This window comes from Bubalus kerabau, chromosome 5 (assembly GCF_029407905.1).
Source record: "Bubalus kerabau isolate K-KA32 ecotype Philippines breed swamp buffalo chromosome 5, PCC_UOA_SB_1v2, whole genome shotgun sequence".
NCBI lineage: Eukaryota > Metazoa > Chordata > Mammalia > Artiodactyla > Bovidae > Bubalus > Bubalus kerabau.
In genome coordinates this window covers 112,207,235-112,222,898 of record NC_073628.1, presented here as the reverse complement: position 1 = coordinate 112,222,898, position 15,664 = coordinate 112,207,235, and the positions used below count along the sequence as shown (strand labels likewise).

At 36.5% G+C, this 15,664-nt stretch overlaps 1 protein-coding gene across 6 annotated transcripts in view; it reads left to right on the top strand.

Annotated features, from left to right (window-relative positions):
- The window catches only part of COP1 (COP1 E3 ubiquitin ligase), a 236,665-nt gene that overhangs the window by 86,784 nt on the left and 134,217 nt on the right, over nucleotides 1–15,664 (top strand). For 5 of the 6 annotated variants that reach the window (XM_055582740.1, XM_055582738.1, XM_055582739.1 and 2 more), the window contains one exon: nucleotides 4,941–4,998. The exons of the other annotated variant lie outside the window; for it this stretch is intronic. In XM_055582740.1, coding sequence (XP_055438715.1) covers nucleotides 4,941–4,998 — 58 coding nt within the window. The remainder of the gene's footprint in view (nucleotides 1–4,940; nucleotides 4,999–15,664) is intronic. 6 annotated transcript variants of the gene reach the window in all.

Genomic DNA, 15,664 nt, shown 5'->3' with positions numbered 1-15,664 from the left:
CATATAAATTAAATAAGCAGGGTGACATTATACAGCCTTGACATACTACTTTCTCAATTTGGAACCAGTCTGTTGTTCCATTTCTGGTTCTAACTGTTGCTTCTAGACCTGTTCTGGTTCTAGCTGTTGCTCCTATCTAACTCCTTCTCAGGATTTAGATAAGGTGCTCTGGTATTCCCATCTCTTTAAGAATTTTCCACAGTTTGTCATGATCCTCACAGTCAAAGGCTTTAGTGTAGTCAATAAAGCAGAAGTAGATGTTTTTCTGGATTTCTCTTGCTTTTTCTATGTTCCAGTGGATGGTGGCAAATTGATCTCTGATTTCTCTACCTTTTCTAAATCCAGCTTGAACATCTGGAAGTTCTTGATTCAGGTACTGTTGTAGCCTAGCTTGGAGAATTTTGAGCATTACTTTGCTAGCGTGTGTTCAGTTCAGTTCAGCACTCAGTCGTGTCTGACTCTTTGCGACCCCATGAACCACAGCACACCAGGCCTCCCTGTCCATCACCAACTCCTGGAGTTCACTCAAACCCATGTCCATCCAGTCGGTGATGCCACCCAGCCATCTCATCCTCTGTCGTCCCCTTCTCCTCCGCCCTCAATCTTGCCTAGCATCAGGGTCTTTTCAAATGAGTCAGCTCTTCACATCAGGTTGCCAAAGTATTGGAGTTTCAGCTTCAGCATCAGTTCTTCCATTGAACACCCAGGACTGACCTCCTTTAGAATGGACTGGTTGGATCTCCTTGCAGTCCAAGGGACTCTCAAGAGTCTTCTCCAACACCACAGTTCAAAAGCATCCGTTCTTCGGCACTCAGCTTTCTTTATAGTCCGACTCTCACATCCATACATGACCACTGGAAAAACCATAGCCTTGACTAGACAGACCTTTGTTGGCAAAGTAACGTCTCTGCTTTTTAATATGCTGTTTAGGTTGGTCATAACTTTCCTTCCAAGGAGTAAACGTCTTTTAATTTCATGGCTGCAGTGATTTTGAAGCCCAGAAAAGAAAGTCAGCCACTGTTCCACTGTTTCCCATCTATTTGCCATGAAGTGATGGGACTGGATGCCGTAATCTTAGTTTTCTTAATGTTGAGCTGTAAGCCAGCTTTTTCACTCTCCTCTTTCACTTTCATCAAGAGGCTCTTTAGTTCTTCTTCACTTTCTGTCAAAAGGGTGGTGTCATCTGCATATCTGAGGTTATTGATATTTCTCCCGGCAATCTTGATTCCAACTTGTGCTTCTTCCAGCACAGCGTTTCCCATGATGTACTCTGCATAGAAGTTAAATAAGCAGGGTGACAATATACAGCCTTGACGTACTCCTTTTCCTATTTGGAACCATTCTGTTGTTCCATGTCCAGTTCTAACTATTGCTTCCTGACCTGCATACAGATTTCTCAAGAGGCAGGTCAGGTGGTCTGGAATTCCCATCTCTTTCAGAATGTTCCACAGTTTATTGTGATCCACACAGTCAAAGGCTTTGGCATAGTCAATAAAGCAGAAATAGATGTTTTTCTGGAACTCTCCTGCTTTTTCCATGATCTAGCGGATGTTGGCATTTTGATCCCTGGTTCCTCTGCCTTTCCTAAAACCAGCTTCAACATCTGGAAGTTCACGGTTCATGTATTGCTGAAGCCTGGCTTGGAGAATTTTAAGCATTACTTTACTAGCATGTGAGATGAGTGCCATTGTGCGGTAGTTTGAGCATTCTTTGGCATTGCTTTTCTTTGGGATTAGAATGAAAACTGACCTTTTCCAGTCCTGTGGCCACTGCTGAGCTTTCCAAATTGCCTGGTATATTGAGTGCAGCACTTTCACAGCATCATCTTCCAGGATTTGAAATAGCTCAACTGGAATTCCATCACCTCCACTAGCTTTGTTCGTACTGATGCTTTCTAAGGCCCACTTAACTTCACATTCCAGGATGTCTGGCTCTAGGTCAGTGATCACACCATCGTGATTATCTGGGTCCTGAAGATCTTTTTTGTACAGTTCTTCTGTGTATTCTTGCCACCTCTTCTAATGTCTTCTGCTTCTGTTAGGTCCATACCATTTCTGTCCTTTATCGAGCCCATCTTTGCATGAAGTGTTCCCTTGGTATCTCTAATTTTCTTGAAGAGATATCTATTCTTTCCCATTCTGTTGTTTTCCTCTATTTCTTTGCATTGATCGCTCAGGAAGGCTTTCTTATCTCTCCTTTCTGTTCTTTGGAACTCTGCATTCAAATGGAATATCTTTTCTTTTCTCCTTTGCATTTCGCTTCTCTTCTTTTCACAGCTATTTGTAAGGCCTCCTCAGACAGCCGTTTTGCTTTTTTGCATTTATTTTCCATGGGGATGGTCTTGATCCCTGTCTCCTGTACAGTGTCACAAACCTCCATCCATAGTTCATCAAGCACTCTATCTATCAGATGTAGTCTCTTAAATCTATTTCTCACTTCCACTGTATAATCATAAGGGATTTGAAATCTTGTTGTTTTTATCACCATCTGTAGATTGTGGCTAACTCAGAGATAAGAAGTAGAAGAGCACCAGAATCAAGAGGAACCAGCCTGGTCAATGCTTTCTGTTATTGTCGTCTAATCACTTTTACTTTATATACACGTATACACAGACACATTTAAAAAGCAAAATTAAAGGGATTTATTTCTTCAGATCGCTTCTGTTGCAGTTGTGTATGCATTAATAAATTTTTCTTAGTGAATAAAGTTAAGATCTAATATAAACTAAATTTCAAATTCTGCAATGATTGTTACCAGCTTTTCACTTAAAACCTGTAATTTCAGTGCTTTCTGATCAGTACTGTTTTTTTCACTTTATTCATTTATTTTTGGCTGTGTTTGGTCTTCATTGCTCTGTGGGCTTTCCTCCACTTGCAGCGAGCGGGGGCTTCTCTCTAGTTGTGGTGCGTGGCCTCATTGCATGGCTTTTCTTGTTTCAGAGCATGGGCTCTAGGGCACGTGGATTTCAGTAGCTGTGGCACGTGGGCTCAGTCGTTGTGGTTCCTGGGCTCTAGAGCACAGGCTCAGTAGCTGTGGCACATGGACCTAGTTACTTCTTTGCTCCTGGATCAGGGATTGAACTCATGTCTCCTGCATTTGCAGGCAGATTCTTTATCTCTGAGACACCAGGGAAACCCTGATCAGTACTAGTTTTAGACATGTATTTGATATGTAGTGTTATTTCACTATGTACATTAAGATATCAGTATCATGTTCCAGCTTGCAATCAAAGAAGTCTGAATTACATTCCCATAAAATATTATCTAGAAAAAGTTCTGTTCTATCAACCTCTAAATGTGAAGCTTTATAATTTCATTAATGTTTATACAAATAGGGGATTGGGTTTCATTAGTGGAAGGAGCACAGATTTTAAATACCTGGCATCTCCTCATTTTTAGCCATATTAGTCCCTGTGTAGAGTATTCTGAAAATAGCATGTGATCTTGTCATATCAGTTCATGACCCTCTTCAAGGAAAGTAGGCATTGGTTGTATTTCATCAGAAGAAATTAATTACCAGATCCTGTTAATTCTTTAAGTTATGGTGTAGATGCTTTGAGGGTCTTATAAATGAGTCTTATAGGAATGGTTAAGAACACAGCAAATTAGTGTCTATTATTATGTGTTGGAGTACTGTGAGAACAGTTCCTTCTGATTCATTAACTTTTTGAAAACATAAGTTTGTATGTTATTGACAAATTTTATTAATAGAATAAAATTTGTTGAATACCTACCATTTTTTGGCATTGTACTGAGGAATATTAATTCAATAAATCTTACACCTCTCTCAAATATCTTGCTCACTTAATAGATGGAGAAGGTAGAGGCCAGATAATATCAATAGCTGCCCAGAATCATTTAGCTGCTAACAGGTGAAATTCATACCCTCTCTGTATTCTTTAAGAGTGCCTCTTATATTATAACCTTTGTGATTATTGGACTAAAGTGAATAATGACTTTGTGTATTTATGTAAAGAGATACACTGAAATTAGTGCTCTCAATTGCTTAAATTTCATTAAGGTGGACAAATATAGACATTTCTATAGTAGAAATAGGGAAGAATTTTTAAAAATGTAGTAGCTGTTGATCTATCATTGTTGATGTATATGTTAATACCATTTTCAGATGTTAGTAGTCCTCATAGGCTGATTTATTTAAAGATGGGAGGGGGAGAAGAGTGAAGTGAAAAGATGGATATGGTAAGGTAGAACTCCTAGGAAGAAAAGGTAGTCTGTACTTAAAAAGGGTTTACTAAGGTAAGTAGGAGAATGCACAGAGAATATAATCAAATAGAAACAACCAATAGAGAAAGCAAATTATGTTTGACCAGAGCAGAGGAAATTAGAATATAGATTTTGGGTTATAAAAGAAAGATTATTGGTATTCGACCATTTTTATTCCATTCCTTTGATAGTTTTCTTTCACATGAGATGATTATCATAGCATTTTAGAGCTTGAAGTGACGATAGAGCTAGTTCCTCCACTTATCTCATTTTGCAGATAAGGAAACTGAGTGATTATAAGCTGTTTGTCCAAGGGCGCATAGCTTTAGTGTCATGACACGATCTGTTCATCATAGCTTTTGATCACATACTTGTGCTTTTTTACAGTATTCTAAGTACTCTTTTCCTTAGAGTTCAAACAACTTAACTGAAAATGAAACAACTATCTGAAAATGAAGTTGTAGCAAATACTTCGATTGTGTATGCCTGTCTTGTGATTATTCCTTATTGACATTTTTTCAAGATGGGTATATTTAAGGTGGTGGGATGAAGGGGTAGATTGTTTATTTCCTAATTTTTTTATTTATGGAATATGTATTTGACTTATAAATTATTGACAAATATTGGATTTATATATGATATATTTTACATTTACTTTTTCTGTTGCTAAAGAGAATGTAAAAACTGAAATCACATTTTTTTTTCTTCATTTTGCAGTAGTATTATTGATTCCACAGAATACAGCCAACCTCCAGGTTTCAGTGGCAGTTCTCAGGTAAATGATGTATCTAACAATCTGTTCTAGTGGTGCCATAAACCTAATCACCTGAGTTGTAAAATCACAGATGAGTCCTATCCTAGAGACAGCTGTTTGGTGTGCTGTAGCATTGGTTAGGGCTTGAATAGCTCTGGTGAATAATCAGCTGTATATCTGCTCATTACTGATTGAGTTAAAAAAATTTTTTTAGCATGCTAGTAACATTAGGCCTTGAGAGGAAGGAAATACTATATGAGCAAATTATGAGTAATCAGGACATTGTTTCTCTCGGAGATAAGAAAGTTATAATTTATTGATGAATTGCCTATTATTATGTTGAAACATGAAGCTTTTTTCTGGAGGGTAAACTACAGGCTTTATTAAAATCGACTCTGGCTTCTCCTTTTCTTTAATTAATTGTATGATTATTTTGATTTTTACTCTCTTCATCTCGGACTTGGGGATGCTGGTATTTTTCAAGTCTAATTTTGAGGCCAGGCTGTGTTTTTTTTTAACTTTTCACTTTGAAATAACTTCAGACTTAGAGAAAAGTTAGAAGAATGTTAAAAATAATTCCTTTACATTCTATATGCAGGTAATCCAGGTGTTCAGATTTGATCATATTTGCTTTATCATTCTCATTCTGTCTCTCTTTTACATATATGCACATACAATTTTTTCTTTGGATTGTTTAAGTAAGGTACAGACGTACTGTTCGTTTATGTACTTCAATTTGTGTCTCCTTAAAAACAAAAATATTGTCCTGTGTAATCACAAGATAATTTTAAAATTCAAGAAGTTAACGTTGGTATGCTTTATATAATTCCTATATCTTACTCAGATTTTATAAATTGTTCTTACAATTATCCTTTACCTCCTTTTTTTCATACAGGAAAAATAAGGCATTTAAGTAAGGCATGTCTTTTTGTATATTCATTTATGTGATAGTGCAGTTATTTTTATCAAAGTGGGAAGAAAATCTTTCATATCATACAGCTTTTATTTGTGTTTTCTTTTCTGACTGCTTAGATGACTGCCTCTATGCCTGTTATGATGAGATTGCATAACTCCTCTGCATATCCCGTGTTCTCTTCATTTGCATAACTCCTCTGCATATCCCGTGTTCTCTTCATTTGCGTGCTTGGATTTGGCAGGTTCATAGATTTGTTTGTATCTCTTCCTGAAGGGCCACAAATGCACTATATCGAGGTGTTTTTGTCAGACATAATGAGATATATCAGGAGAAAATTTTTTTAAGTTTTATTTATTTTATTTTTTGACTGTGGTGGGTCTTTGTTGCTGCACACAGGCTTTCTCTAGTTGTGGTGAGCAGGGGCTACTCTTCATTGCAGTGTATGGGCTTCTCATTCTCTCTCTCTCATTTTAATGTTTATTTGTTTGGCTGTGTCGGGTCTTCTTTGTGTCGTGTGGAGTCTTCTGTTGTGGTGCATGGATTTTCTAGTTGCAGTACGCAGACTTAGTTGCCAGCTGGCCTGTGGGTTCTTAGTCCCCGACCAGGGAGCGAACCCCTGTCTCCTGTGGTGCACAGATCCCTCTAGTTGCAGCGCATGGCCTTAGCTGCTGTGGCCTGTGGGCTCTTAGTTCCCCACCAAGGATGGAACCCGTGTCCCCTGCATTGCAAGGAGAATTCTTAACCACTGGACCACCAGGGAAGTCCCTCAGGAGAAATTTTTAAGAATTGAATGGAAACATTTTTAAGAACTTGAAGAGGGAAAGCAGAATCTGGAAACAGGCTTGGCACTCATAGCTGGGCCTTGATGTTCTCCTTTCAAACGTAATCTCACAGAACATCTGCATTGGACACAGTCACTCTGGGACTAGGAAGAAATGAAATAAAAATCAAGATCAGCTCATAAACTTACCTGAGCACATTTAAAAAATCACTATGCAAAATATGTAAAATACCAAACACACCTGTATCCTGACTAATACAGGCAGTTGCTGCATCTCTACTAATTATGGCTTTAATCTCACTGTAGTTTTCTGTTTGCCCAGGTATGATTCATTAAGATACCCGGTCACAGGATTTTCCCCCTTCTTGACAGTATCCAATCCAGAGCAAAGCCTTACTTCCTTGAACCCTCCCCCAAATCACTTAACATGAGCCTGTATCCTATAAGTAGTATGTAACATCTTCCTACCTTAACCCATAGTATGCTGTATTCTTCATTGCAATGAGCAGTAATAAAACTTGTTCAGCTACAGGTGTATTCCTATTGGTCTTTGGTTGCAGAGCTTTGACAAATTCTACATAGAGGAACAAGGAAAGCCTTTTTCCTATTGCCATTTATAGGACGTTGATTTGGAATTTCTAGCAAATTCCGTGTGTTAGAAATTATAGAAACTGAATCTAGGTGGGAAAAAAAAAAACATTCAGAATAGTGTTTTTGTTTGTGTGTGGTTTTGTATGTTTTTTTTTTCATTTTTTTAATTTTTACTCTTTGCATGTAATAAAGGAGACTTAGTTTGAGATGGTGCAATAAGCCTGTGGTCTCTCCAACCTCCACCCACTAGAAATCCCATTGACGTATAGCTGTCCTCATACGGAAAACTTAAAAAGAATTTATAGACGATAAAAAGAATACTTAAGAAGTCTGCCTAACGTGAGTCACCATGTGCAGAGTAAAAGAGCACTTTTGGTGAAGTCGTCTGGGTCTCCCAGGAGACTCCAACCTTAGCATCTGCCGGAGGAGGGGGAAGTTGTTGAGGAAAACCTGCTAGGGCTTCTGGGACAGAACTAATATGACATATTGTGCCGAAGTCCTTACCCTTCGTTTCTAGGAATACTCTTTATAAAACACAGACTTAAAACAAATTGACATAAAAATAATTGAAAACAAAGGAGTAGATGAGGATAAGCCTGGCAAATGTAGGAATGGTAAGGAAAATGACAAAAACAACGGCAAAGTAAAGTACAGATCAAAATAGAACTCAAGGAAAAAATCATTAGAAGAGAGATACATGTTTTCACATAATAAAACGTATAATCCCACAAGCTAGTAGTAATTTGTGTGACATAATATAAAGGATTGGTATTTATATAAAGCAAAACTTTATTAGAAATTTAAAAAAATTGATTAAAACTTAAACATGGTAGGAGATTTTAAAGTATACTCATCCCTCAGTATCTATGAGGGATTGGTTCCAGGAGCTGTGGCAGATGCCAGGGTTCAAAGATGCTTAGGTTTCTTACATGAATTGTGGTATAATTGCATACAACCTCTGCAGCACATCCTCCTGTATATTTTGTCATCTTTATAATTACTTATAATAACTAGTATAACATAAATGCTATGTAAAAAAAATTAAATACAATGTAAATACTATGTAAATAGTTGCCAGTGCAGCTGCAAATTCATTTTGCATTTTGGAATTTTCCAGAATTTCTTCCTTTGGTGGGGGTGGATATTTTCCGTCTGTGTTTGATTAAATTTGTATTGATAGAACCTGTGGATATGGAAGGCCTACTGTATAGCTCACTGCTACTGCTAAGTCACTTCAGTCGTGTCCGACTTGGTGCGACCCCACAGACGGCAGCCCACTAGGTTTCCCCATCCCTGGGATTCTCCAGGCAAGAACACTGGAGTGGGTTGCCATTTCCTTCTCCAGTGCATGAAAGTGAAAAGTGAAAGTGAAGTCGCTCAGTCGTGTCCGACTGTAGCGACCCCATGGACTGCAGCCTACCAAGCTCCTCCATCCATGGGATTTTCCAGGCAAAAGTACTGGAGTGGGGTGCCATTGCCTTCTCCGACTATATAGCTCAAGAAATAATTAAAGTAGTAATATTGGTATTTAGGTAACATTTATTTTCCACCTACTATGTATGCATTGCATGTACATTGCTCAGTGTGCTTTACAAGCATTAACTACTTTAATTCTTAGAACTTGAGATATGTACTATTATTATTATTTTCTATTTTACTAAGGAGGAAACTAGGGCGGAGAAGTTAAGATATTCTAACCCAGGCATTATGGCTTCAGGACCTGTGCTTTTAAATATTAACTTATAAAGCCAACAGTTTTGGCTTTTTTTTCCCAGTACTTTCTATTTACCAGACACTATGATGGGCTCGGGTTATTGAATAAAAACAAGGCAGACAAAAATTACTGCTGTAACCCAGCTTTCAGTCTGCTGCTGCTAAGTCACTTCAGTCGTGTCCAACTCTGTGCAACCCCATAAACGGCAGCCCACCAGGCTCCCCCGTCCCTGGGATTTTCCAGGCAAGAACACTGGAGTGGGTTGCCATTTCCTTCTATGCATGAAAGTGAAAAGTGAAAGTGAAGTCACTTAGTCGTGTCCCACTCTTCGCGACTCCATGGACTGCAGCCTACCAGGCTCTCCGTCCATGGGATTTTCGAGGCAAGAGTACTGGAGTGGGTTGCCATTGCCTTCTCCAGCTTTCAGTCTAGTTGGAGGTATACTAATAGTAATAAAGACAGATTATCTTTGACAAAGAGGAGGTAAGGGAGCAAGCTATGTGAGTATCTCTGGGCAGATCTAAGCTGAGTGAAAGAAAGGAAGTACGTAAGCCATGCACTAGAAGCCTGCCTGACATAGCCCAGATATCTGTTATGACTGGAGAGGAATGAGCAAGGGGGAGAAAAATAGAAATGAGGTAAGAAATGTAAATAACAGAGGCCACTTAGTGTGTAACCTTCTTAGTCATTATAAAGACTCTGGATTTTTTTTCTTTGGTTGAATGAGTCAAACTTAGCTTAATGGGTACTTGCCTCACTTTATACTTTGTATCAAGGGTTATGCATATTATTAGTAATCTTGGAGCATTGAGAAAACTGGATTGATTCTAAAACAAGATAAATTATACCATCTACATTCTCAGAATCAGAGCCTCCAGTAAACAGCTACTTTGACAATCTGGAAGAGAGTAAACCAGACTCCTCTGAATACCTTTGTGTCAAAGAGTATACAAATGTTGCTACAAACAACTTAAAAAACTCCTGTGTTGAAAATGTTATATATCAAAATTTATGAAATTTTGGTCAGAAGTATCCTAAAAATTATATTATTAAATGGATTCATTTTTAGATGAGAATAAAACGAAATGAACCAGGCATGAACTCAAGAAACTGGGAAAAACTTAAGATGGTAAATGTAGAGAGATTAAAAAAGGAAGATAATATATAAGATGTTTCAATATATAATTGAAATTGACTATTATAGTATTGAGTAGATTAAAAAACTTGGTGCTGTTGCATACTAATAAAAATAGAACTCTTAATAAATTGAACAATTTGAATAGACCAATAACCATAATTGGATGTGATTCCAATTAAAAAAAAAACAAACCTCAAGAATATTTTTTAAGGGTTTGTAGAGAGTGTGACCAACTGACTTTAAATGGTTATTTGTAGAATGAATGCTTCAGAAGCATATTACAAGGGCATTTACCCAACAGGTTACTTTAATGTATTCTAAGACTGCTCTAATAAATGGGGCACAATAAAAGTTTTAAATCTAACTGAAAGGTAATTAAGAGTTTACCCTATGGTGAAGGTGGTTATGCAGATCAGTGGTAAAAGGGAAGATTAAGTAAATGTTGCGATACCCAGGAAACCATTTGCTGGAAATTGGCTTTCTATTTTATCTCTTACTGTAAGAGTTCAGATCAGCTAAATAATGATTTAGATAATGATAGAACTGTTGAAATTAAGAAAGAGGCAGTGTATAAAAGTACCACAAACAAAATTTTATACCCAAACTGGGAAAGGTATTATCAGTGTGATAGGCAAATGGTTTAATTGCTTCAAAATAAAAAAAGTTTCTTATATTGATTCCATGTTTTTGATGAAAGCACCAGCAGGCAAAAAGAAGATGAAGAACATGGGGACAAAGATAAATCCAAATGGCCCACTCACATGTAAAATAATACTCGACTGTGTGATTTGGTAGTGACAAACATAGAAATTTCTTATAAGAAATGATTCGAAGTACTATCTAAAAGTTATATACCAATATTATTTATACAAGCAAAAATTCTGGAAAAATAAATATGCCCAGTCGTAGTAGAATAGCTTCAGAGACTGGTACAGCTGTTGAGTATACTATTTTGCTACTCTTAAAAATAATGTTTATAGTTGAAATGGAATTGATAAAAAGTTAATATAGTGTAGGTGAAGCCAGAAGTAATTATTTTATACCCCTGAATTTTTATAATTGCCTATTTCTGCCTTAGAGTTTTTATATAACAGTGGCACCCCACTCCAGTACTCTTGCCTGGAAAATCCCATGGATGGAGGAGCCTGGTAGGCTGCAGTCCATGAGGTCGCTGGGAGTCGGACACGACTTAGTGACTTCACTTTGACTTTTCACTTTCATGCATTGGAGAAGGAGGTGGCAACCCACTCCAGTGTTCTTGCATGGAGAATCCCAGGGACGGGGGAGCCTGGTGGGCTGCCGCCTATGGGGTCGCACAGAGTCGGACACGACTGAAGGGACTTAGCAGCAGCAGCAACAGTACAATTAGTAAAAATCAGGAAGTTAATGTTAATATAATATCATTATCTGAGACAATGTATTTAAATTTCAGTGGGTTTGTCATTGATACTCTTTTATGACAAAAGGAAAATTTTCTTTGTCCAGAGTGAATCCAGAATCACTGGTTATATTTAGTTGTCATGTTTCTTTAATCTCCTCTAAATTGTTTTAGTTCCTCAGTTGTACATGAGGTTGACATTTTTGAAGTGTCAGTTATTAATTTTGTAGACCATTCCTCAGTATGATTTTGTCTGATATTTCCTTGTAACTGGATTCTGATTACCCATTTTTATCACAAATGCTACAGCCCCCGGTGTGGTATCCTTTGTTAGTCTGTCACATCTGTCACATCTGGATATGGTGTATCTGCTCAATTTTGTTGATGTTACCTCTGATCATTTGATTAAGGTGGTGCCTGCCAGATTTGTTTCCTATAAATTGACCATTTTTCTCCCATATGAGCATTTATTAATGAATCTTACTTGAAATAATAATAAATTTTTTTGCCCAAATGTTAAATTTTCATTTCTTTTCTACATTAATTTTTAAATTTTTTATTGAAGTATAATTTACAGTGTTTTTGTTTCAAGTGTATAGCAAAATGATTCATATATATGTATATATATATATTTGTATTATAGGTTATTTTGAATATTTTGAGCATAGTTCGTTGTGCTATACAGTATGTCCTTGTTGTTTGCCTTTTTTATGTACAGTAATGTGTATATGTTAATCCCAAACTTCTAATTTATCCGCCCCCCCACATCTATGCTGTCCTCTTTGGTAACTATAAGTTTGCTTTCTAGTCTGGGAGTCTGTTTCTGTTTTGTAAATATGTTCATTTGTGCCATTTTTTAAATTCCATATGTAAGTGATGTCATATGATATTTTTCTTTCTCTAATTTACTTTACTTAAAATAATCTCTTGATCCATCTATGTTGCTTCAAATTGCATTATTTCATTTTTTTTAATGCCTGAGTAATAATTCCTCATTTATTAGTTAGGATTTCAATTCTAAGAGAGATCTTTCCTTCCATCTCTTTGTTTATACGGTTATGGAATCATGGATTTAAAAGTTTTTCTGTTAATCATTTTGAAGCTCAGTCTGTTCCCTGTTTGGCTAGTTGGAATTCCCCCAAGCTGATCTTCAAGTTCTTATCGTTTTTTAAGTACCTTCTTACATTCTTAGATAATAAGATGTACCAGTATCATCTTGTACTTATCTTGCTCCAGTTCTGTAATCAGCCATGTATCCAAGAAGTCCTGTTTTCTTTTAATGGAGAAGGATGCTTCAAAACAAAGACCTGGGTTTTAAGTATGCTCATTGCTCGTAGAGTGTCATTGCTTGTAGGCCTTCTCGGTCGACAGAGCTCGGAAGCACACTTACCTGTATATATAACATATTATATATTTATTAATTACATGTTAATTACCTTAAGTGTTTGATGAAAGGACTCACAGGAATCAAGGAGTTTATACTTGTGGAACTTGATTATAGGCAGTGGATACAGTACAACCAAGCAGAAGAAGGGCACTCATTGAAAAGGATGTGGAGATTTCAAGCAGTCTTCTTTGTCCTGGTACCACTGAGTCACAGAGGAGCTGCTTTGTCTCCAGGTTCAGAATGACTACTGGCTTACATTCTCAAGCACCTTAATAATGGGGAGTGCAAATTTGGCTTGTAGTCAGATCTCTTACTTTAAGCTAGTCCCATAGGCAGTGCATTCTAGTTATGTGACCAATTATTAGCTCACAGACTTCACTGAAATAGGTGAATCATAAATTCAATTATTATTACTAAACAATATTGACAGAGTGATGCAATCTGTTTCCAAACAACTCTCAGGCCTGTGGTTATGGAATACCATTTATCTTTATTTCAATACATTTTGCAGTGTAGGTTAAGAGTCAGTAGCTCTGTAAATAACCACATGGGCAACCCAGACCAGCTGAGATTACTCTCTGCTATTCAATTGATGAACATCATTTATATAATCATCTATGTATGTAACATATCTGTGTTTCTGTATCTGTTATAAAAGCTATGGATTCATGCTGATGACCTCCCATTACAGTTCACTATCACAGGGTTACATATCTTTAATTCCCTATTCTGACAGAAATCTAGTTCTCATATCAAAATATACATTTTACTTATAGTCTTATTAGTGTGTGTGTGTATATATATATATATATATATATGCACATAAACTAGTATGAAAATTTCTAAGAAAGCAAATCTAACTAGTGGTGAATATTTATTTAAATTCCTTTATATCTTTAGTCTGAGAATACAGTTACAAAAATATAGTGTGTTCAAAAATTACTTGGATTTGATCATTAATTTTTCATCAGTATTAGCTGCAATATTTCTTTGAAATACAATTGAATTCATTTGCTTCTCTTTGTGTACCATCACCAACCCTTACCTTTATTACATACAAACTGTTTCTGAAAATATGAAATATTAACCTGATTTTGAAGGTCAGAGCTATACAGAAAGTCATACTCAATAAATACCACCCCTCCAGCTTCTCTTCCAATTTCCATATCCTTTATCTTTTCCCACTATGTTGTTTCTTACCCTTTGTTGGTAACCAGTTGTATTAGTCAAGTTTTCATGATGCATATGCATATTCTTATTTCTTCTTTTTTACACAAAGATTGGGTTTCCTAGTGATTCTCTTATGTGCTTTGCTCTTTTATTTAACAGTTTATCATGAAAACAAATCTATAGAAGTGCATAGAATTCTTTCTTATTGTTTTTATAGCTGCATAGGATTATTTAATCAATTTGTTACTTAAAGAGAGGTAGTTTACATTATTTTGTAATTACAAAGTAGTGCTGCAGTGATTAATTTGTACATATATATTTTCATATCATTGGATGTTGTATCTTCAGTGTAAATTCCTAGATGTGGTATTTCTGGGTCAAAGATGGATGAATGGATGGGTGGATGGATAGATAGACGGGCAGACAGAGAGATTGATATTGCCAAATCATTTCCCTCCCCCAAAGGATTGTACCAGTTTGCACTTTCCCCAGCAGTATATATGAATGTGTCTGCTCTCCTAGAATCTTTCTCAGAGCTTCTCTAGTAGAATGAGTTTTACTTTAAAATTTTTGCTTATCTGTCAAGAGAGAAATGTATCTCAGAATAGTTTCGTGTTTCTGTAATTATGAGTTAGATTGAACAAATATCATATGGCTGCTAGTATATTAATATACTTATTAGTGGATTATGTATTCATATTTCTGGCCTATTTTTTTCTATAAAGTTTTTTATTTGTTTTGTTCAATTTTTAAGACTTGGTAGTTGGTATATTAGGAAAATTAGCACTTTATCTGTGATAAATGTTGCCAATATTTTCTTCTGTTTTTGTTTAAACTGTTCAAAATTTCTAAATCGTTATTTAAAGTTAGCAATCTTTTGTTGCCTCTGGGTTTTGAGTCATAGTTCTAAACGTCTACCTCTAACTAGGATGTAGAGAAATTTATCCACGTTTTCTTGTCTCATTTCATTTATTACATTTGGACTCCTGTTCTCTTTGGAGTTTATTCTGGTATATGTTTTGAGGTGTGGACCTAATTTTATCTTTATCCAAATGTCTAGTTAGTTGTCCTAGCTCACTTTTTATTTATTGATTGATTTATTTTTATTTTCGGCTGCATTGGGTCTCTGTTGCTGCTCATAGGCTTTCTCTAGTTGTGGCAACCGGGGGCTACTCTGTTGCAGCACGTGGACTCAGTATTTGCGGCTTGTGGGCTCTGGAGCATGGGCTCAACAGTTGTGGGGCACAGGCTTAGTTGCTCTAGGCACGTGGAATCTTCCTGGACAAGACACTGAACCTGTGTCCCCAGCATCGGCAGGTAGATTCTTATCCACTGTACCACAAGGGAAGTCCCCTGTCCTCTTAAAAAGTCTTTCTTTGATCAAGTGTTTTGAGATGCAGCCTTTCTTAGATCAAAAATTCTGTGTGTATATGGATTTATTTCTGGTCTTTCTCTTCTATCTACTGACATATTTCTTTCTTCATCTTTCACTGTCACCTCTTTATGTTTTAATGTCTGATAGAAATTAATTCCCCCAACCCCCTAGCTTCTCTTTTTCAAGTGTTTTACAGAAATTCTTTGCTGTTTTGTTTCTTCACATGAACTTTAGTAT